At 38.9% G+C, this 23,937-nt stretch overlaps 1 protein-coding gene across 1 annotated transcript in view; it reads left to right on the top strand.

The window, feature by feature from the left end:
- Pcdh15 (protocadherin related 15) overlaps window positions 1-23,937 on the top strand; it is a 537,968-nt gene that overhangs the window by 499,992 nt on the left and 14,039 nt on the right. Inside the window, exons 27-29 of the mRNA XM_028773900.1 lie at window positions 11,922-12,098; window positions 15,484-15,702; window positions 18,026-18,175. Of these exons, the coding sequence (XP_028629733.1) occupies window positions 11,922-12,098; window positions 15,484-15,702; window positions 18,026-18,175 (546 nt within the window). The remainder of the gene's footprint in view (window positions 1-11,921; window positions 12,099-15,483; window positions 15,703-18,025; window positions 18,176-23,937) is intronic.

Below are 23,937 nucleotides of genomic sequence, written 5' to 3'. Positions count from 1 at the left end.
TGCTGCTGCTGCTGCTGCTGCTGCTGCTGCTGCTGCTGCTGCTGCTGCTGCTGCTTTTGTTGTTGTTGCTGTTGTTGCGTCATGTTGGGTTTTGGAAACAGGATAACATTTTCTTGTGGAATGGATTTAGTAGTGTTTCTTCACTTTTTGTTTTGTGGAACAAATTGAAAAATGCTGGTATTAGATTCAGGAATAACTTTGAAGAAAATAGAGAAGGCTTTTCTATTTCAAATCTTCACCTTTGAAGGGCATGGCTAGGTTTGTTGAAAGCTTTTGTGGGACAGACTGGGTTACAAGAGACATGGGGTTATATCCTTACTATGGTTCCTTCTCTTGCTGGGCTTTGCCTGTCTGTGTTGTCTGTCTATCTCCTCAGAATGAAATGTAATCCCTGTCCTTGTCTTTGAAATTTCTTTACTTTGACTTTAATCTGGGAACCCCTGGAGCCAGAACCTGTATGTTCCTTTTAGACAAACACCTTGCTTTTCTATGCATCAATTCCTGTGAGTTAAAAAAACTCTTTCTTTAATTTAAAATATAGTATGAATAGGCAGCCTTTGAAAGATTAAGGAAGCTGGGTATGGTAGTACAAACCTGTTTGTTAGCACAAAGAGGCTGAGGGAGTAGACTGTGGGATGAAGGCCACCCTGAGGTACAAAGTAGGACATTCTCAACCTTCAAAAATGGATTACAGAAGACCTAGAATAGGAGGGTATAGGTCACAGGGTCTTCCTGCTCCATTCATATTGCATGTCAATGCCTATGGGGCAGAATGAAACCACTCTCAAGACATAGTGCTGATGGGGTAATGATCTCCTCCCTCAGACTGGATCTAAATATTAGCTCAGCATCACAGATCTGTACGTCTAGCAGTATAGTATTTGTATTATAAACAGGCATATTACTAGAGAGAACATAAGCCCAGGACGATTTTTCATTTGTTTACAGTCAGCCATCTTCAATTTATTCTTTTTAGATAAATACTACAGTTATTCCCTCATTTATTTTTTTGCTCTAGCTAAACCTACATGACGCTAACGTATCCTATAGCGATGTAAGAAATACAGTCACCCAATGTCACGTTTTTCAGTGTTCGTGACAGAGATCAAGCACCATTGTTGAATTTTCAAAATGTTGACTAAATTCTCTTGTTCAAACAGTGCAAACCCAGGAGCTGTAGGTTCAAACTAGTGAAAGTAAGAAAAATATTCCATGACCATAAAAGGAACAGTCAATGGTATCTAATGTAGTATCTTATAATGTTTATATTAGCTGTATGAAGTCAAGTTAGTTTTGATGGTATTATTGTACTTTGCTATGTGTCTGATATGTAGACAAGTGTCTGACACTTGCCTATGTATAATAAGTATACATATATAAGTATGTGTATATGTAATATATATAAGGGCACATGCATTAAATATGTATATGTGCATATGTATTATATATATGTGTATATATATATATATATATAATAGTTGTATTTATTCATACTGAAGAAGAGGTAATTAAGACTATTAACTCAGTACATTAATGCATCTATCTTTACAATAGATACAATCACACAGGGTATTTTCATTATAAAAAAATCCTCAGGATGCTCACTTATATATAATAAGCATTTGATAAATGAACACATAACAGGAATTAGTATGTTTTGATGAAACACACTTATTTCATGTCATCCCTCACTCATCTGTACACACTCTGAAAATCTTACACCAATGTATTCTTTTTCACGTTGGGATTCATATTATTAAATTCACACTCTCTGTTATTCAATACAAAATGTGTTTCTCAAAGAACGCATTATAGGTCATATTACCTAATGATTAAGGTTTATAATTTCTTTGATTTTAAAGTCGTAATGGACTAAAAACCTTTATTCATAGGATTTTGTGGTTAGACTTTGTATGTTTTGTATGTTTTACTTCTATGCTTCAAACGCCACTAGAATTTATTAAACGTATTTTTAGAGAATGTTGAAAGGAAATCATGGAGATTTTCCATGGGCCTCACCCCTCATGCCTTAGCCAGTGTTATCAATATAACCAACCTTATGGTGTATTCTATACAGTTATGGAGCTGTAGTGGCTGGAACATAGAGAGGTCTTCCAGTGGGAGATGAGGTGGCGGCTCATTGGTTAAAGTCCCCCTCTACAATACTCCACAGCAGGCCCCAAAGACGAGAGAAAATCCATGGTTTTAAAAGGTTTATTGTCTTGACAGAAAGTGGATGAAGCTGTACTCTGTGACCTCAACGTGGGCCTGAGGTTAAATATCTTTTGTAAGGAGGAGGGGAGGGTCTGAGAAGGTATGCCCTCTGGCCTAAAGGTATCTCATTAATATGGAGATCTCTTGAGGCTCTGTGGCCTGTAGTCACGCCCTCTAACTGTGCTACCTCTGCTACCTGTGCTACATGACCTAAGCCCACAAACCTTTCTTTGGGAGGGGCTGTGGATAAGTGAAAGGAAACCAGGGCCCAGGAGCAAGGCCGAACATGTACTGTCCCATTAGGGTATTATTTGTGGTTCGAGGCCTGTACTCGACCAGGTACCCAGCTGCCTCTCACAACCCACCACCCCACATACAGTTGAGCCATTATGAGATATAATTATCACTAAAGTCTAGAATTTACATTATGACTCACTCTGGGTCTACTACATTCTATGGATTTAAATGATGTGTGTTCCTGCAGCTTCAATATGCTAAGCTGCACCAGCCATCCTAAGAATGCCAATTAAAGGGATGAATGGTGGAAAGCAGACCAGGGTGTGGGGATTAAATCTATGTGGTCACATTGGGAAGAGGGGACCAGCAACACTGCCCCAACCCTGAGTCTGATTTCTAGCTGCTGTCATGAGATTTAGGTTCAAATAGAGGACAAAACGTTTTCATAATTGTCTTAGGGTTTTACTGCAGTGAACAGACACCATGACCAAGGCAACTCTTATAAGGACAGCATTTAATTGGGGCTGGCTTACAGGTTCAGAGGTTCAGTCCATTATCATCAAGGCGGGAACATGGCAGCATCCAGGCAGGCATGGTGCAGGGGGAGCTGAGAGTCCTACATCTTCATCTGAAGGCTGCTAGCAGAACACTGGCTTCCAGGCATGAGGGTCTTAAAGCCCACACCCACAGTGACACACCTACTCCGATAGGGCCACACCTTCTAATAGTGCCACTCCCCAGTCTGAGCACATACCAACCATCACAATAATTAAGTAATCTTGGTCAAGGTATGATCCAGCACATCACTGACCCATCATTGCCTCAGTTCCTGGACCCCCCCCTCAACAGGTGACTGGACAAACTGTACATCTATGAAGTGGTCTCATCACCACAGAGGACTAATCTGGTTTCTAGATGAGTACATCTGTTACATACTGCTTTAGACTCTCAGACAATTCCCCTCATAGGTAGAGGCGTCTGACATCTCTGTGTTCTTCTTCCTCCTGGAAAATGATGCTGGCTCAGGACAATGACCTTTTCTTTGCCTTTACTCTCTAAAGGAGATGAGATAGGTTAGATACTCCTTGAGTGGTTAAAATTTCCATGATGAGTGAAGCAGACCCTGACCCATAGTAGAAGACACACACGCAAAATGAAAGAGGAGATGCTGATCAATCTGTCATTCATTTTAAGTCACTTTGTAGCTCACATGAGGACACAGATCTCATTCACCCTTAGAAAAATATGTTTCTGTCTGATTCAGGTGTAATGATTGATGTACAACATTTTAATGTCATATTTCTCTTACCCAATCCCTAGAGCATACCCTCTGCTTTTTGTATTTGTGTTTTCGTTGGGTCCAGAACGTGATGTAAATTTGCCCTTATGTATCTATTTAACCAACCTACAAAAACATCATTTATGTTGAACATGTACAGACAAACTAGTTTAGCAGCTATCTGTATGGCATGTGCATTGTATTAGTTACCATTAGTCATGGAAAGAGGGTTCAAGTCTTTTGGCAGGAGGTGAATAGATTAAATGCAAATGCTATGACATTTTGCACAAAGAACTTGAAAACCCACAGACTTTGCAATTCCCAAGGAGTTCCGAAACCATCTCCATGGAAACCAAAGGACAATGGAGCTATTCGGTATGCAGCCTTTTCAAGTTGACTTCCCTTCATAAAAATCTCAGGTTCCTCCACCGTTTCAAGACTAGATAGATTTCTTTTTATCACTGAATAGGTCTTCAGTCCGTGCATGTGTTGTTGGGATATCACTCTGGCTCTTCCCTGCCCCCTTGTCCTTACGTCCTCTATCAAATGAATCCAAATGAGATACATAGACGTTGGTATAGAAGACAAACATAGTTATATAGAACAATAGAAGCACACTAGAAAGCTCAGAGAGCTAGAGAGAGCAAAAGCCCAGAGAGCACTATGCCAGCCTACATGTTTACTGGGCTTTACACTATTTCCTCGTGTCTCTGGAACAGACAGCATCCCTGAGACAGGCACAGGGTGTCCTTTCTAGATATTGATGGCCACATTTGGCTGCTGGTATGGTGCATTGTCTTAAGGGAGAGGGTAATGCTGTCTCCTTGTTCTTTGTTCTTTATCAGAACTCCTTGCCTTGGTAGTAATCACACAATCTTTCGGACATTTGAGGATGTTTCTCTATTGCAGTCAGTGATGGGACCCAGAATCCCATTCTTTTTTTGTCCAGTAATAAAAAAATATCACCCCTCCTTGCCTTTTCAGTTCCTGGTTTTACCTTCAAGCTTCCTAAGATCTGAATAGCTACTTAACAGATGTACCACAGTTTATTTGTCCAAGAACCTTCTGAAAGACACCCCCGTAATTTGGTTTTTAGGGTTCGTACTCACAGCAAATTTAACGACTAAACTGATGCCAAGAATACAGACTTCTGTCAAAGGCAGTAAAAATTATTGCAATTTTACATCAACGTAAAATATGGGATCCATAGAATTACAAGGACTGAGGGATAGGATAATCTCACAAGTCTATGTGACCATGAAACAATTAGGAGAAGGACAAGGGGTTGGCTGTTGCTACCCATTAAAATGCTTCCCACATGCCAGCAGCTCCCAGGTGCTAGAAACTGAACAAACTAGCTAGCTCCAGCACATAGAGATGTATGGGAAGAGCTTTGAAGCTGCAGGATCAGGTTGAGAATAGAAATCAGGGTGGAACACAGTCACCAGATAGCACCAAAGGCTTACAGCAAGACTATCTGTAACAGGGACCTGCAGCAAGCAGTCTAAGAATGTGACTCCTGAGCAAACTTGAAAGTGTGGTCTACACTGGGTCACTTGGGACTAGGGCAAGGAAAAGAACTCTTCCACTTTAAGGAGTTAATAGCTTTAATTATGCATTGATTTATGTCTCGGTGATACTGCTCTGTTAAAGGTGCCGAAATGAAGTCTTCCTTTCTTCCTTCCTACTTTTCTTTGTGCTTTTCTTCCTTCCTTCTTCATTCTCCTGCTATCTCAATTTTCTTCATCTCCATCCCCTCATCTTCAACCTTCTGTCCATCTTTAACCCGAAGCAGCAGCCATTTTTCTTTTTGTCCTATGTGATAAGTTCAGTGAAATTCAAGTATACTTCCTTGGTATTCTTCCAAAGGCAATTCCTTTATACAGTGAAGAGCACGGGAAAGCTAGGGTGAGGGGTCATGTGGATGAAACTTCTCACACATTCTTTTGAAACTTGCCTCTTACTAGATATCAAGTTCACACATACCCCTCATATGCCTTTTACTCCACTGATCTCTCATTGGTTCAGGAACCATGTAGATTGCCTCGTCCCATATTTTGACGTTTGCTTGTTTGTTTTCATTATCTGTGCTTTTTTTGTGTGACATTCAGGGAAAATATTGCTAAGACCAGTACCTAGAACTTCTTCCTATATTATCTTCTGGTTTTTGTGTTTTCAAGTTTTAGATTTAAATCTTTTATCCATATTGAATTTTGTATAGGATGACCCGTTAAAAATGGTCAAGTGACTCAAAAAGAGCGTTCATCAAAGAACAAACAGACAACAGCTGCACAAAGTATATGTTCAGCTAACCACCTCATGGACATGAGTCAAGGCCACAATAAGAAATTACCTTCACCATTTGAGGATAGATATTATTTTTAAGATATTTTTAAAGTAAAATGGAGTATTGGTGAGATTGTGCAGAAAGCAGGAGAGTTCTAGGTACTGTGAATGAGATAAAAGAGGATGTAGCTACTATAAAATGAAAACAGAGAGGAAGTCTTTCAAAACATTTAAAAGTGAAACACTGCTATGATCCTACAATTTTACTTCTAGGCATCCTTCAGCAGCACTTAAATCAGAATATCAAAGAGGTGTGTGTACTTCACATTGCTTTCTATGTTATGGGAACAATGAAAACGTCTAACCCCACAGAGACCATGTAATAAAGATAAATGTAGCAAATAAAGATAAATGTACCTACTGTTTACTAGGTAGATACAGAAGGTGAGAAGAATATTTTCGTAAGTTATGTTATCGTTTGAAAAACATTTTAGCTTCATATTTTTTAGGAAAAAAAATAGGAAGAACTCAAATTAGTATTTACTTCACTCTCATAATATATATTTCCTATCAAAACTATCCTTCAGAGATTAGACATAATTACATTTTCAGTGATACAGTTTATTTTTAGGCTTCATTCACTTGGCGAGGGCGGAGTCTCTGCAACCTTGAAGGAATTACCAAAGCATTCCTCATTCAACCTGACTTTGAGTTGCATATCACTCTGAGTGTTTCACTGAACTTTCCTCTCTGTGGATGATACACAGTCATTGGGCGCACATATGACAAGTATACTGGGAACATACCAAACATGCCTAATGCAAGCCGTAGGTTATACACTGCTAAAGGAAGGCATTGGGATTCTTAGAAACTTTCTACAACGCTTTAACCACATGTCAACACTGTGATTCTTAAATTAACAGTGCCAGTGAGAAGTGTAGAGTTTTTCTTTTAATAATCCCACAAATTAATTAAATATCTTGAATTGTATCAGAGCTAGAGGCTTCCAAATACAGATGTTTGACTTCAATCAAATCTTGTGGAACACTGTCCAGTAAAAACTGGGGTGGTGGGAGTTTTAGTCTGTTTTGATAGTAACACACACCATTCCATGCAGGTAGTGTTTTTCTCTTATATTATTTTAAATATATTTTATTAACTTATATAAAGAACTTGAAACTCTGTAAACTTATAATCACCAATCCAATATTATGCAGCTGATATGTAAAAGAGTGGAAGACTGAAGCCAAACCTCTGAATTCTGTGCCTACTGTACCTCTGCCATCTCTACTTACAAAATGTCAAAATTATAATGTGATTTGACATAGAGGCCCCTCTCACATCTCGTGTGTTTTATGTGACCATTGAGATTTTATCATTATTGTGAGCATAATTCTCTCAGGGAGAAAGAAAATCCTAAACTATGAATCTAGGCTCCTTTCCCTCTCCATCCATGGACACTGCAGTCATGCATTCACAGTGTTTAGAAATCGACTTTCTCTTCTCCATGAGTCCTCCATGTTGGGAGGCTTTTGAGGGAGTCTCACTAGGAAGAACCTGAGAAGTAAAGAAAGCAATGACTGAGACAGCTGTGAAAGAGAACCGTTCTTTAATGAGACAGGCTTCCAGTGTCTGGCCAAGAAAAGTTAGAGATCAATCAAGCAAACAAAACATTTCACTATAATTGGCAGTATCTCCTAGTACACACTGTTATACAAATTTCTTCCCAAGTTAAGATTGCAATTTTTCTTGTAATAAGGGCAAAAATATAGCGCAGGCTGGATTCTTAAGGCAATGCATTTTTCAATAGAGCAGAAAGTGGGTCAGCTTGATATTTGAAACAACGTTATTTCTAAATGTCCCAACATTTTTAAATATGTTGCTCTCTCTCAAATTCTTCAGAGATGTATCCCAGAAGGAGCATTTAATCTACAGATAAATTTAACCAGGATGTTAGCACACACCAATAATCCCAGCACTACTGAGATCAATTCAAGGAAGCGTGGGCTGCATTCATTCTCATTCTCTCTCTCTCTCTCTCTCTCTCTCTCTCTCTCTCTCTCTCTCTCTCCCTCTCCCTCCCTCCCTCCCTCCCTCCCTCCCTCCCTCTCTCTGTCTGTCTGTCTGTCTGTCCTGAAACAGTTCTCATCTAGACCAAATTGTCTGTGATGACCCTGAGCCTCTGATCCCCCTGCCTCTACTTCCCAAATCCCGGGATTACAAGCATGTGTGGCCATGCCTGGCTTGCACGGATTGTGTATTGAAGATCTGTTTAATGAAATACAGTTGGTGTTCTAATGTAGACTTTAACTGTGAATGTAAAGAGAGAGGGACACATAGAAAAACACACCCTGAGTATGGCTGTGAGTTTCTCCAAGAAGATTCACACTGTGAGTATAAACATCAAGGAGACCTGGAAGAAGTGATTCTTCACTATCACTTCATTACTAGAGATATTGGGGTCCCCTCTTGCCGTTCTTAGTCTTGTTAATAAAAAATTAAAAATGGACTCCAAAGGGAACTCATCAACACTTTTATTGAGTTGAAAAAGAAAAAGAAAAAAACTGCAGAATGGGTAAGCTATAAATCTTAGCAAGTTCCTAGAAGAGAAATATGGAACAGAAAAGGGCAAATGCCTTGTGATTTGGAGTTAATCCTGTGTGGATGCCAGCCACATGCTCAATATGGAGCTACATGGGGGAGGAAAGCCTCACAGAAAAAGTAAAGCTCGAGTCATTAAGGAAAGCACACACTTAGAAAAGAAAAATGAAAAGTTACTGTTTTCTGAAGCAGATTTACAAAGCCCTCTTGGCTACTGTGTTAGAGAAGGGGAATTCTGGGAAAGAACTTTTATATAACCTCATTAAAATATTAATTATTCCTCCTATCTCTTAAGCATAGCTGTAGGTGCAGCTACCTTTCTGAGGAGTGATTCCTTAATCAGGTTGTTGACCAACTGAAATGTTAGGGCTCCACCAAGACTATCTATTCTCTGGACTTCTGGAAGTTTGGGGCCTCTAGTCAGGACAGAACCAAAGATATTTTCAGCTTATGTCCAGGGACATGAACTGAGGTCCCTAAGCTTAAACTGTTATGTCCTCTCCTGTCCTTATTATCCTCCTCTATTTAGAGGTGCCATTCAGGAAATCAGGACACTGACCAAAGTTGACTTCATAATGTTGGGTGAGGTTTTCAGACATGGTCATTGGGGTGCCCCTCTAGTAAGTCTATCCAGGGGATCTCAAAAGTGCATCATGCTTCTATCTGTATAACAACCAGCTGAGGGAGGGAAAGGAATTCTTGAGGAATGCCTACATTAGAAACATGAGGGACAAGGAAAGACAAGAGTTATTAGCATTGCAAGACCTACGCAGGAAACCCAGAGAGGCCAAGATATAGGATGTGTTTTAACCATCCACATCAAAGTCCACCAGAATCTCTTGAAAAGCTCACAAAGCACCCCTCTGTGGTGTTCTCCCTCAGTTTTTCTTTAGAGTTTAAGGCTGAACTCTACTCCAGAGTGTTGAACCAAGGATCTGCTTTATAGACTTTGGTACCCGTTGGAATGGCTAGGATCACACTGTGAGATCCCTCCAGATGGCTTCCAGAGAGGAAAAGAAAGAATACATTTAATCGTCATTTGATTTTTTAAGTTAAAATAACAGTGGACCTCTCTCTCTTGGGAGCAAGGAGGCACTGCAGTGTTGTATTGAGTCAGTGCCAATGGCATCTTATATCTGGGACTCTTTTACTCAATATCATTAGTGGATATAAGTCTGTTATAGAAACATACCAATTATTTTAATCTTTGGTTATACTTTCTTTCTGGGTATTTAAGGTCAGGAAATTAGAAAAAATTTAACCATCTTTTTTTTCTTTTAACTGTTAAAGCCAGCTGAGTGTCTAGTCCTCAAGGGTCAGCAGGCTTGGAAGGAACTTCTAACTCACTTAGTTATCCATTTAACAGTTATTCCATCTGAGTGAGAATGAGGTAAAGACCGTGCTTGGCTGTAGCTTCACTTGGAAGCACTGAGGAAAATTTCCTATGCTGTAGACACTGGTTAGAGTCTACCCAGTGAAGTCTCTGTGGATTCCTTGCACAAGAGCACAGGTGGCTCCCAAGAATTACAGGACAATTTTAAAGATGCTACCCCAGTCCCCTGGGATCTAGTTAACCTTAGAGGGTGAAGGCAAATTATTTTCCTGTTTAACCCCTGTGCCCATATTAAATATACCCTCATCTGTGGTAAGCACACATCCAGAAGGAGATCAGTTACGCCAGTCCTGGTACTTTTAGCCATTGTATAATATTTAGATAAAGCTTGGACAAAAGTCCTAAACACTGGAGATAAACTTTTGATTAGAAATAACATTATTTTCTTTAAATCTGGTCCTCATAGATGTTGCTATGAGCAGAGCAACAATTTAAATAAATTCTACTAATTTAAGTAGGTTGAATTTTGGTCTTAGAAGTTTTAATAGCATGTGTTATATAATCCCTAAACTTCATCTTGAATGTGCCTATAAACCTGACTTCTAACTCTGTGCCTTAACTAAGATCACATCTTTGACTTGGCCTATGTTTTTGTTGCTTCTCTTTGTCTGCTGTTTGCACTCACTCAAAATCAAAAGCAAGGCTACTGCTGTAGATCATTCTCTGAACTCTACAAAGAGTAAAAAGATATTTTACTGCCTTGTATTTTCTTTGGGTATTTCGTAGGGACTTGCACAGCCTCATAGTATGACAATATGCACAGAGACAATATTATGTCACATTATGTTATTTATATATATATATAAATATATATATATATGTGTGTGTGTGTGTGTGTGTGTGTGTGTGTGTATAATGTGTATGTGTATATGTATAATGTGTATATGTATATGTGTGTGTATACACACATACACACACACACACACACTGGATCCAGATTTCTTTTACTAAGATGCTAATCTTGTTAATCTCTCTGTGTCTCATGGTAACATAAAAGAACATAAAATGAAAGGGAGCCAGTAAGTATGAAGAAAAATGTTGAAAAGATGTAAGAATGATGATATTTTGGGTCAAAAGGATTTCTTCATGAAAAGACAGTGTTCTATGGGTTGAGCTTTAAGTCAACCTGTGCTTCACAGTTAGACAAGACCTCAAAAGGAACTGCCATATATGGTTATTGTTAACACATTTCCATTTAAATATAAGTCTTTAATATATACCCTAATGTGTTCTAAAAGTGTTTAATGATATGTTTTAATAATAAAGTTATTAAAGAAATTTCTATTTATAGGAATATAGAAAACAAATAACAAATGTTAATAATAGGTATTTCCAATTAAATGCAAGTTATAGAACTAGAAAAAAGTTGCACTTCGAGGAAATGATCTAATGGCTACCATTATTTCTATTTTTTCTACTAAATATTTCTTTTTCCGTATAAGATGATAACACATCTTTAAATTTTTTCTCTTTTTCGTAGCTAGCTTCCGAGATTTCCATGCAATATTTAATCTTGTAAACTCACCAAATTTGTCTATATTCTTCCATTGTGACCATGTTCCGAGGATCTTTATAGCCCTGGGAAAATGGGTGTCCTAATCCTCCACCATGTTGGGAGTCATACACTCCTGTAGAGGTGTCATTTATAACATTAATAACATGGGTGGAGAGACCCAGTGTCCTGTGGTTCCTAACGAAGAGGCTGCTTCATTTGTACACTCTAGCTGACATTTTCCTCAGCTTCTAGCATCATTGAGAACTGAACGCTGAAAAACCCATACGGACATTTTCCAGCAAACATTAGCAAAAACCAGCCGTCATTTACTAAATGTCATTTCAGCTAGAGGATTGTATTTTTATCCCCCACTAAGTCCATCAGAATGTCATATTTATGTGTTATTTTATGTTTAGGATTTTGGATCGCTATGTTCAGGAGCAAATTCCTGGTGCCAAGGTTGTGGTAGAGTCCATAGGTGCCCGTCGCCATGGAGACGCCTTCTCCCTAGAAGACTATAGCAAGTGCGACCTGACTGTCTACGCCATCGACCCTCAGACCAACAGAGCCATCGACAGAAATGAGCTTTTTAAGTAAGTGGTTTTTATTGTACGTCACCTCCATGCAGAAACAGTAGCATCTATGGGTGATTGTTATTTATGGATAACTGAAATCCTGCATGGGCTAGACTGAGGTCAGAAACCTCGTGGACAGCAGGAGTCTACTAAAGTCAGGAGCCAAAACAGCACTTTGAGATCTCTTCAAAGGAACTGTACGCTCCTGATGCAGGATGCTGGCCCAAAGAGGGAAATAGACTCTTAGTGGGGTGATTGCCTCAAGGACTTCAGCAGGTTTGAAGGTTAGGAAGAATGGACCTTCATCCATACAACTCTATAGTACCAGGAAAAACAAACAAATGAACAAACCCATCTCACATCCTGACCCAGAAGAGCTTAGTAAAGGAAAAACCACTGTCATGTAGTTCTACATTCTGTGTGATAGCTGAATCCAAAGGCAAAAAAGAAAGGGATGTGGGGATGAGAAGGAAAAAGGAGAGGAGGAAGAGGAGGAGGAGGAGGAGGAGGAGGAGGAGGAGGAGGAGGAGGAGGAAGGGAGGAAGGGAAATGGTAGAGGGGGAAGGGAGTGGGAGGAAGAGGACAAGAAAGAGGAGCACAGGAGAAGAAGAAAAGAAACAAAACCAGAGAAGAAAGGCTGAAATCTTGAATAGAATGTTAGTACATCGTTCCGTTGGCTGTTATTCTAATTCTCTTAAATCCTCATCTAGTTTTTTGCTGGACTCTAGTGACACCTAGTGTCCTGCAGATCGTTGGGAAGACGTTTTACTTAAACTTCATTTTAATTTGAAATTACATTGATATGTACACGTAAACACAGTTCATGTGAGCATGAACCAGACTTTAAAGACAGGGTCATACGGTTGTTTCTGACAATTGTTCTTAATGCAACTTTACCTAGATTTTTTTTTTAATCTGCCAGCTTCCTTATGTTCTGCATAATTTTGCTTTAATTTTGGTAATAAATCACAAGGTTTTAGAAAACACGCAGTAAAGACAAAATGGATTGGGCTGTAATTTGAACAGCTTTCATGAACAACTTAGGATAAAATACCTGAGAGCAAACCACAAAATAATATAGAATATGAAAATAATTTTTTGAAGAGGTAAAATTGGGCATTTAGAATTTTCTTGAACTATCTGAGAAACAGTAGACTTTTAAGCCTGTGAATTTTTCATAAGTACTTTATGACTTATTTGTAAACACACATACTCACACTCCAAGACCAAAACTTCAGATATTAGCATTAAGACTAGAGGAATGAAAATTCAGCTTTAGCAAAATATACCAAGGTATACTAATTATTGCTTAATGCCTAGCCATGGACAATAAGATTATTCTCTCAATTTTTATTACCTGAAATCCAAATATCATCTCCTCCAGTTCTCTCTCTCTCTCTCTCTCTGTGTTTTTATGTGTGTTCTTTACTCCAAAAATAGGAAACAAAACTAGCAATAATAATTAACAAATTTATTACCAGATCCCTGGACATAATGCCTGTCTCTTGGTTTGAACCTCATTAATATATATATATATATATATATATATATATATATATATGTATATATATTATCATTATAAGAAATATACTGTATATTATATATGTTATAGATATTTTAATATATGTTAATATATATTAATATATGATTCAGATATCTTAATATATATAATATATACTAATGTATTTTATCTTAATATATCTTCAGCATATATCATGTATGCATTTATGATATATACTGAATATATATTCATATACATTGTATATACATATATATGATATTTAAAGAATATATATGATATATTATATACATGATATATACATGTGTATATATATTGTATATATGAATCAGAGAGGAGAGACAGACACAAGCATTTTAATTGCCTTATATTTTTACATGGAAATCTTTAGTTAGGTAAACAGGTAGATTCTATTGGCTGCTGGGGCCACTGAGATTCTTACATGGAAGGGCAATCAACTGCCTGGTGGAAATCAGAGCTGGGACTGGTGATCCTGTCTCATCCTCCCCAGCTCAGTGACTGCCGCATGTGCCACCGTGCTCAGCTGGTGTCTCCCTTTGCTTAACTAATACATAGAAACCACACTCCCACTCTTCCCCTGTATCCTGTCATGATGATAATAAGCCTGTCTACTCAAACCTTACCATTTATCTGCTGTGAAGGGTGTTCACATCTTTCCTTCTTACTTCTTAGAGTAGGCAGTGTATAATTATCATCTGTAGTTTCTGTCAGTAACTCTGACAAAAGCAAGGGGGATAAGTTTTACTTGGAGAAAAGTTATTTACAATACCAGATTATGGTCCCCTGTGGTAGAGTAGTCATGGAGGCTAGGTGTGGATAGAACTTGTCAAGGGCATCCACGGTTGAAAGAGGGCAACCAGAACAAGTGTGCTTAGCTCACATCATCCCTTTATACGATCCAGGATCGCAAGTCCAAAGAATGGTACCAACCCATAGTAGGTAGGTCTTCCTTCTCAGTGTAATCAAGACAGTAAGTAGTTTACTGTTGTAGTTGTTAATCCTGTTCAAATTGCCCTGCGATGGTGGCATGAGTTTCTCACTGTCTTCCCCAATGTTCTGGGTTCCTGAATGAAAGACACCGCACACACACACACACACACACACACACACACACACACCACACACACAGCCTTGTATTTAATATGCCTTAATCAGCTAATGGCTGGTTCACTCCCAAACTTCCACGTGGCTAACACCTCCCCTCTGATATCCCTGAGTTATTACTTACTAAAATCAATATTCTATCATTCTTGTCCTGGACCGAGTTGGGGTTGGGGGTGCTGGGGCTGCTCTTCCCCGGCTCTTACGTGACTGTTACGGTCTCTTTTCTGTAGCTCTCAGGCCTGACAGCTACACCTTTCCCAGCATGGCGGCTCTAAATTCTTCTTCCTCTCTAGGTCCCCTTGCCAGTGAATCTTAAAGTCTTCCTGACCACCCATTGGCTGCCGGCAACTTTATTTACCAATTAAAACCAAGTGGGGGCAGGGACCCATCTTCCATGTGGATTCTTGTGCAATTTTGGGAACCCAGTTAGCATACTACAAGCGTTAAACCAAATACACAACAGTTTATAGCCATTCCCCCGAGACTTACCCTAACCTAAACAATCCCTTACAGCTGTGCTTGCTCCCCAGGTCTCAAGTTAATAATACTAATCATCACACACAGTTTGCCTTTTAAATCCAGAATCCTAAAAGATGTGTTTTTTATTAGTTATTTATCTATATTGGAGCTATTGCCTCCCCAGTCCTCCCTCCCACAGTTCCTCACTCTATTCTCCCTCCCCCTTCCTTATGTATTTTAATTTTAAGTTGACCCGTCTCTTCTAACATAATTAGTTTTTCAATCTGTCATACAACAAAGGTTCCTGGACGGCAAACTGTTGGACATCAATAAAGACTTCCAGCCGCATTATGGGGAAGGAGGGCGCATTCTAGAGATTCGGACTCCTGAGGCAGTGACGAGCATCAAGAAGCGAGGAGAAAGCTTGGGGTACACAGAAGGGGCCTTGCTGGCCTTGGCCTTCATCATCATTCTCTGCTGCATCCCAGCCATCTTGGTCGTCTTAGTGAGCTACCGACAGTGAGTATGAGGTCCCTAGGCGGATATTCCCCGGAAGGTATTCGTGACGCCGCCTGGTAAAGTAGCTTTTGTGCCTGCAAAATGTTAGTGGTGTAACTACTCTGTCGTTATGTTTTCCTGCTTGTGCCAAAACTATTTAACATCTGGGAAGTGGTGAAGGAATTTAAGTATTTTAATACCTACAATTTGAAGTAAGCAAGGCATGCATCGGGCCTGATATGAGATATGAGAAATTAGTAACGTGTCCCTATTGGCAGCCATGTTTGTTTAAAAAAATATAGTTTATTAAAAGGAGAAGTAGCCCCAAGGGTGCCACAAAAAGTAAGTAACAATTCCAGTAACTCTCATAAATGCTTGATATAACAAACAGTAAGAAATAATGGTAGAAAAGCTATTCATTATTTAAAATACCTACGGGGAAAAGTATTAAGATATCCCTAATGTATTCTTACACCAAAACCCGTCAGTCCTAATTTGTTTTCTGTTGCTGTGATAAAACACTGACCAAAACCAACTTGGAGAAGAAAGAGATTATTAGGCTTACAAGTTATAATCAATAACCAAGGGAAGCCAGGACTGAAGTTCAAGACAGGAACCTGGAGGCAGGAACTGAAACAGACAATGGAAGGACTCTGAATATTTGTTTCCTTCCAGGCTCATGTTCCGCTGTCTTTCCTAACACAGTCAAACACACATTCTCAGGAATGTCACTGGCCACCCTGAGCTAGGCTCCCCCAGATCAATCCTTATTCGAGAAAATGTCCCCTAGATCTACTTCCAGGCAATCTGATGGGGGAGTCTTCCCAGCTGAAGTTCCTTCTTCTCAATTGATGCTAGCTTGTAAGAAGTGGGTGAGAACCCTAACCAGAGCACCCACAGGCCAGTTCGAAAGTATCAGTTCCCCAGTGAGATTCTGTCTCCCCATGGGTGTCAAGCTGACAATCAAACCTCCATCATCATAACCTTCTTTTCAGTCTCTAAACAATTTTCTCTCAAATTGAATCCAGTGAGTTAATTCTGACTTGAAACGTTCAAGATGTGCTCGGTGAGAAGATGTAAAATGGATACTTTCCTCACAAAGGTCCTATGGAGTAGTGAACATAACTTTTGGTCGCTACAGTTAAGCTTAAAGCTTAATGTTTCTTTAACAAATGGATTATTATAGTTAATCTGAAGTTCCTCACAAATAACACTGGAAAAAATCACTTTCAATCATGAAGTCATCAATCTAGTATTTATTTCCACATTTATTCTGTGGTATTCTTTCTCCATTTTCATTCAGCTGTTCCTCAGAGGAGTGTATCAGATCCTTATACCAGTAAAATCAGTATTTCTCCAAGTAAAGAAACAAGCCCTTACAAGCATCAGGCCATCCTCAAGTTCCCATAGTCAGATTAGAATTGATACTCCTGTCTCAAAAAAAAACCGAAAAAACCAAAACAAAATAAAACAAAAAAAGAATTGAAACTGCCGGCTCCATGTTTGACTGCAGTTTTTCTTTCTCCCTTCAGTTCAGTTATTTATTTCTTTGTGGTAAATGTTTTAGTAACTTATAAGTCTGCACCAGTAATGACAAGGGGCTACACCGTATTGAAGGCCTTCCTTCCCCCCACCCCGTATCATTAACTGTGTCATTATGAGCTTATTCAGTAAACCACTCATAATTTATAGCAAATCACGTTATAAAGCCATTAGTACAGTATTTCTAATGCCACTTTCTCTTCTTCTTCTTACACACCGCTTTCCAAAACAGGTTTAAAGTGTAAGTATAATTATGAATCTTTTGCACGTGAATTTATGAGACAGAAAATGAGAAATCACAGGTTATGTCCATCAAATTGTAACACCGTACTGAACTGTGTATTATTTTCGTAGCAATTATTTGGATTTGAGATTTTCAGGTGTGCGGGGGGGGGGGATGGGGTGTGTGCATGTTTTTGCTGATTCTAGTCAACTTGTTATTATATTAATATGAAAGATAAGGTATGTTCTAATCATTTCTAAAATTTGATAACTTAATTTTTAAAAATGAAATGCGGTCTGTGACATTTAAAACCACAGATCACCTCTAACATTAGCATCCTGGCTACTAGTAAAACTGAGATTAATTTGTAAATACGTCTGTGAATTCTACTGTTTCATCAAGGGGCAAATATTTACATCTGGAACACAAGAATGCTTCTGTTGTATCAATTTATTAGTTCAAATATTTGTGTATAATTTAAGTGGGTCCCCCTGATAACAGAACCTCGTTATTAAAACAATAGCCTATTGATTGTGGTTTCCAAACTGAGTCTTACAAGACAACCTTACTCTACTCAAGACGCCAGGCTGAGTGCACGAAGACCGCAAGAATTCAGTCTGCCATGCCTGCAGCCAAGCCTGCAGCTCCTGTACCTGCTGCACCCCCGCCCCCGCCACCACCACCACCACCGGGAGCACATCTCTACGAAGAGCTGGGAGAGAGTGCCATGTGAGTAGCAAGGGAGGACAACTGTGAGGGGTGGAGTGGATTCTGGGAGCAAAACTAGTTCCAAGCTCATGCAGAAATACAGCGGTAAGCCTGTTACAGCCTGTCACCTTATTATTAAGTCTAAAATAGCTGAGAACTCAAGTTGAAAAACTATAGTGAAAAAGAAAAAGGAAACAAATGGAGAAATAAACAGTATCCATGTTAGACAAAACTTCAGAAGGGAATTCAGATACTATACTTAATCTCCCAATCTTAATGATATTGGGACAATTTCCTGTACAAAATTACAGATTTTCAAAAACCAGTGGAGTAGGAGATTGTAATAAATCCGAATGGTAAGAATGCAACTCCTGATTCGAGATAAAAGAAAAACAAAAACACAAAATAAAACAAAACAAAACAAAAACCCTCCAATTTGGCAATCAAAATCAAATTCTGTGATTTAAAATCAGACGTTAACATATTATTATAGAATATTATATGAAGAAAAAAATAAAATCTGACCTACTAAGAGGCACAGTGTGCTCTCAACAGTCTACCATTGAACTGAACTATACTACTCGGAGGCTGCTGTCGTCAACGTCTCTACACTGTGAAATTTCTAAGCCACTTTAAGCCATACATTTTTGACAGAGCTTGTTAATGTATTTCTGACACTTCACAACTGTTTCTGTCAAAAGATACAACCCACATAGTCTGATTTGATTTAATCTGTGTTTGTTATAAAACTTCAAGAGCAACTACTTTAGGACATGATAAGCAATTTTGAAGTGAGCTAATCTCAGGAAACTTTGTTGTTAGTGACTAAAAATATGTATCTGTTATGTTTCTCTGGGATTTACTCATAGGAGTAAGGCACATCTCAAAAATTATGAAAATTGCTTCTACTGGAAAAAAACAGTTTTGGCAGATGCATGAATAGTGTATTCAGTATTTATATTATTATATATGAAGCTGTAAAATTATATGGGTGCTATTTTAGTGTTGTATAAATATATGCAAGCTATAATATATAATATACACTATAACATATATCCTATATAAGTTTCAGTGAAAGCAGAGTTGCACAGCATTCTGTTTACATGCAGAATTCCTTCTTTAAATACGTGTTTTCATTTCTCAGTCTTCAGATGATGCTCTCATTGAATTACTGGTGAAGTAGGAATTGAGCCAATATGATTTGATTCTCCAATTATATTGAGCAGCACTTCCTAGCAATGACATTCAGATTTAAAAAAAAAAAAAGCATTTATGTGAAGTTAGCAGTATTCACATATGAGAACAATGACTGATTTCATATATATATATATATATATACATATATATATATATATGCTTTTACAAAGCAAATTTATGCAACAGCATCTGCAAATCTGCAGTCAGTAGCATTGGATAAGGGTAAATTGTAACTAACGGTCTTTAAGAAGATTTTTCAATCATGTATTGAAACATTTTAAATCTGAACCTTACCTCCTTTTTAGAAATGCTTCATTTTTTTATTGAAAATGTTTTTATAAGGGTTCTAGTAAGCTACAAAATAAACTAGCTCCAAAGGAATTATTAGCAGTTGTGCTTTTAAACAGAAAAATAAATAAATAATTTCGAAAAAAAACCCAAGTCTTCACAAAGCAATTAATAACTTCATGTAGATTTAACACTCTCTAATACCTAGTATCTAATGTATTTCTTTCTGAAACCCAGGATCATCTCCCTAACATGATGCACACGAACCAATTTTCAAAGTTAAGACACATTCACGATTAAGAGAGCCCGTGCTTCACAAAGATGAAATTTTATATATCTCCAGCAAACAGATGGTTAGATAAAATTGTACACAATAAGACTTGAGAGTAAATGCCACATGATTTTATCTGAAACATTCTTAGGTATTATTCTCATGAATGAAGGGAAAGAAAAACTTAAGAACGTGCGCCTTCTCTCTTGGATGTGCGTATTGTTTAAAGCAAGTGTCTGATAGTGTTACGTGATTGTCTGGAATTAATGATAGTTACAACTTTTCTTCCCTGTCACATGGTTGCCCTTTCTCACCTGTGGATACATAGGCATAAGTAAGTAAATACTATCATTCTAATAGAAGGCTGTTAGAAAGTAGATGCAGTGCTATAATAGGTTGGGCAGAATTAGTGTCTGCACAGTGGTCCTTATCTTTCATGATGTTTATGTTTTAAAGGAGATAGCATCCTCCCTGCCTAGTTTCCTTCTGATGTAATAGTACTGGAGCCCACTAGAGACTGTTTCAAAAGTATCTGTATCTTTACTTCAGACATAGAGTTCTTTCCATCATAAGTTATGTATTTGATTATATAGATGGTTTCTTTCAAAACTAATGGTCATATAATATCAAGTGAAATGATATTTGACGTATTTTCAAAATAGCTTTCCAGGCTAAGGATAGAAGACCATATTGTCCCTACTTTCTAAATTATTCAGGTTGTCTGATAACTCAGCCCTTTCTGAGCATGCTTGTTTTTGTGGTCCCATTTCGAAGCTACATATCATTTCGTTGCCTGACCTATTACCCCATTTTTTTGATAACCGTTTTTGTCATTGTTGAAAATAATTCTATTTTATTTTTTATTAAACAACTGACAAGATTAATTTGCTGTTATGCTTTAGCTTGAAGGGAAAAAAACTAATTAGGGACTATGTAAAGTATTTGGCACTTAATCTTGCAGAAGGAAGGGTCCCAATGCTTGTAGCTGAGGCCCTGGATCTGTGCTCTGCAAGTTTTTAGCATTAATTAGATTGTATGGTACTTTGCTCAGTATCCACGGATTGGCAAACCATGTAAGGAAATCAAAAAGGTATTGGTTTTAACATCTATATTTTCATTCAGTGAATTTTTGACTAATGATCGACCCATATTGTATTTGCTGAGAATGTAAATTTACCCCTTCTTGTCTGTTTGCATTTTCTGTATTTTAAAATAACTAAGCATAGAGTTTAAATCATTTTGGTGCAGGATTGTAGCATGAAGTTGATTTCTCAACTATGATTTTTGAACTCTCTGAGGGCTTTCCGTTCTGTCTTTGGAAACTCTTGTTCTTCTAAGCCGGAAGGGGGCTTTCTCCCTTCTGCATTGTCTTACAAATTTGGTTTTATATTAGAGACTTTTTTTTTTTTTAGCTCTCAGAGTTACTGAGATGGGATATAATGGGAAATTTCTGATTGAGATACTGCCAAGACCTGTGCATATAACAGTGGTCTCTGAGCACCCTATAGAAAACTGGGGGTTCACAACCAAAACGGGGTGCCTGTCTGCACTCTCCAAAACCGAGGCTTATACAGGAGCAAACTGTTATGTATGGACCCAGATACTTTGCGGATTCAAACTAATTACGGAGGGGCAGGACAGTCTAGAGGTTGATATTTTAATGAAAATTCCTCATCCTTCTCACAGCTCGGGATGTCCCTGCCTTGTCTTCCCTAGAATAGGTTCTTGAAAGTCATGTTGTATGTAAGTGAGTGCGTTAGTGTTGTTAGGCCTTTGTTATATAAAATATGATAGCCATAAAAACACCTTTCTTATGAAAGCTGTATCACAACTTGTCTCCTTCTTCTCTTTCAAGTCTTTTCCTTCTCTACCATTTTGAACAAAGCAGGGGAAATAACTCAGTCCCAGAAGACAGGAGCAGTCGTCACGATGGGATGGCCTTTTCCTCCAGTACCGCTGAGTCTCATGAGCCAGCTCATGTAGAGGGACCACTTAAGGACAGCCAGCCTAACCCAGCAAGGACATTCTCATTTCTTCCCGCTGAGGATGACTTAAGTACCCATAATCCCCTTTATATGGAAAGTGTAGGTCAAAGGTCAACAAACTCAGACCTTCAGCCAAGAACAGATTTTGAAGAGCTATTTGCACCCAGAACACAAGTTAAGAGTCAGTCTCTGAGGGGCCCAAGAGAAAAGATTCAGAGGGTGTGGAATCAGTCTGTGAGCTTTCCTAGGCGGCTGATGTGGAAAGCTCCAAACAGACCAGAGACCATAGACCTGGTGGAGTGGCAGATCACCAGGCAGAGAGCTGAATGCGAAAGCGTCAGATGCCACCCAAGCCAGAGAGGTAGCAGCAACGTACTGCTGACAACCGAAGATGCCCACGGGTCAGAGAAAGAAGGGGGACACAGAGACACCCTAATTGTACAGCAAACAGAACAGATGAAATCTCTGTCTTCGGGCTCTTCCTTTTCCTCCTCTTGGTCCCACTTTTCTTTCTCAACTCTGCCAACAATTTCAAGAGCGGTGGAACTCGGGTCAGAACCTAATGTGGTCACTTCTCCCGCTGACTGCACCTTGGAACTTTCTCCTCCGAGACCTCGTGTTTTAAACTCCCTAGGCTCTAAGAGAGAGACTCCCACTTGTGCATCAGATACAGAAACCAAAAGGAACTCTTTTGAAATCGTTCCCCATCCGCCTAGCATCTCTGCTCCCCTTCCACATCCGCCTTTTCTTCGACCTCCCATTGCCGTTACTACTTTTCCTCTTCCCCTTTCTCCCCGTAAGCCTCCTCCCCCCCAACTTCTTACATTTTCTCTTCCCATTTCTACACCCCCTACTTCTCTACCACCTCCTCCACCATCACTTCCTCCTCCTCCTAGACCACCAGCTCCCCGCCTCTTCCCACTGCCTTCCTCTACTTCCATTCCATCCACAGACAGCATCTCTCCACCAGCTGCTAAATGTACTTCCAGTGTCACACACGCCAGAGAAACTACATCTACGACACAGCCACCAGCATCCAACCCGCCCTGTGGGGCAGAACCCCACAGACATCCGAAAGGGATCCTCAGACATGTGAAAAACCTGGCAGAGCTCGAGAAATCCGTGTCTAACATGTACAGTCACATAGAAAAAAACTGTCCACCCACAGATCCCTTAAAACTGCACACGTTTTGCCCTGCAGAGAAAACAGACATGAAAATAACATGTGACCAGAGCCAGGAAACGTTGGTTAGAGTTGTTGAGGGAATTGACGTGCAACCTCACAGTCAATCAACATCCTTGTAATGTTGCTTCTCCCGTTTTAACTGGGTGATTCTTTTCTTGATGATAACACTCAACGTGGAGCACGAGAATTTGAACGGCACAGAAGAGTCCACTGTTTTTAATCCCCAACTCAATGCAATGCCTTTTTCTTCAGCACTTTTAATTTCAATTAACATCACCGTCACTAACTCATAGAGTAGATTGACCTTAATTTTCTTAACTTCAAGGTAGCATTATTTGTCCTACATTTATTTTAAAAGTAAGTAACTTTATCTGTTTTTAACGGGGAGATACGGGCATGAAAAGTACTGATCCAACTAAAACCAAAGGCTTGTTGACCTTGTCGATGGGTGATGTTATTCTTTTCTTTTGAGTTTTTGACCACGGTTTTATATGAATGTTCTAGCTGGGGGGGAACAGAAAAGCAGGGTGCTAGTAAGCCATAATGCTCTCTTTTTGGCTTGTCATTTCCTTGAAGTCTATGTATTTGGTAAAACGAAATGTTTCACAGGTAAAATGAGCCTTAGAAATGTAGGAAATGGCAGACAGCAGGCAATCTCAGGTGCTATAATATGTAGTTATCAGTTTTCTTATGATACCCTCCATTCTGGATTGTTTTGATCCTTTTAGTAGGCTTTCAGATGAGAAATCTCTCCCATACTTTCAGTTGCTGTTCTACTTCTTTATCTTGATTCTTTCTGTCTCCTCCTTTATGATGAAAATAAATCTCATGCCACTGACTTTTGTAAGACATCTTA

Source organism: Grammomys surdaster, unplaced genomic scaffold (genome assembly GCF_004785775.1).
Source record: "Grammomys surdaster isolate TR1022 unplaced genomic scaffold, NIH_TR_1.0 237, whole genome shotgun sequence".
NCBI classification, from domain to species: Eukaryota; Metazoa; Chordata; class Mammalia; order Rodentia; family Muridae; genus Grammomys; species Grammomys surdaster.
The sequence above is the reverse complement of the archived record's forward strand: the minus strand, read 5'-3'. Positions and strand labels throughout refer to the sequence as shown.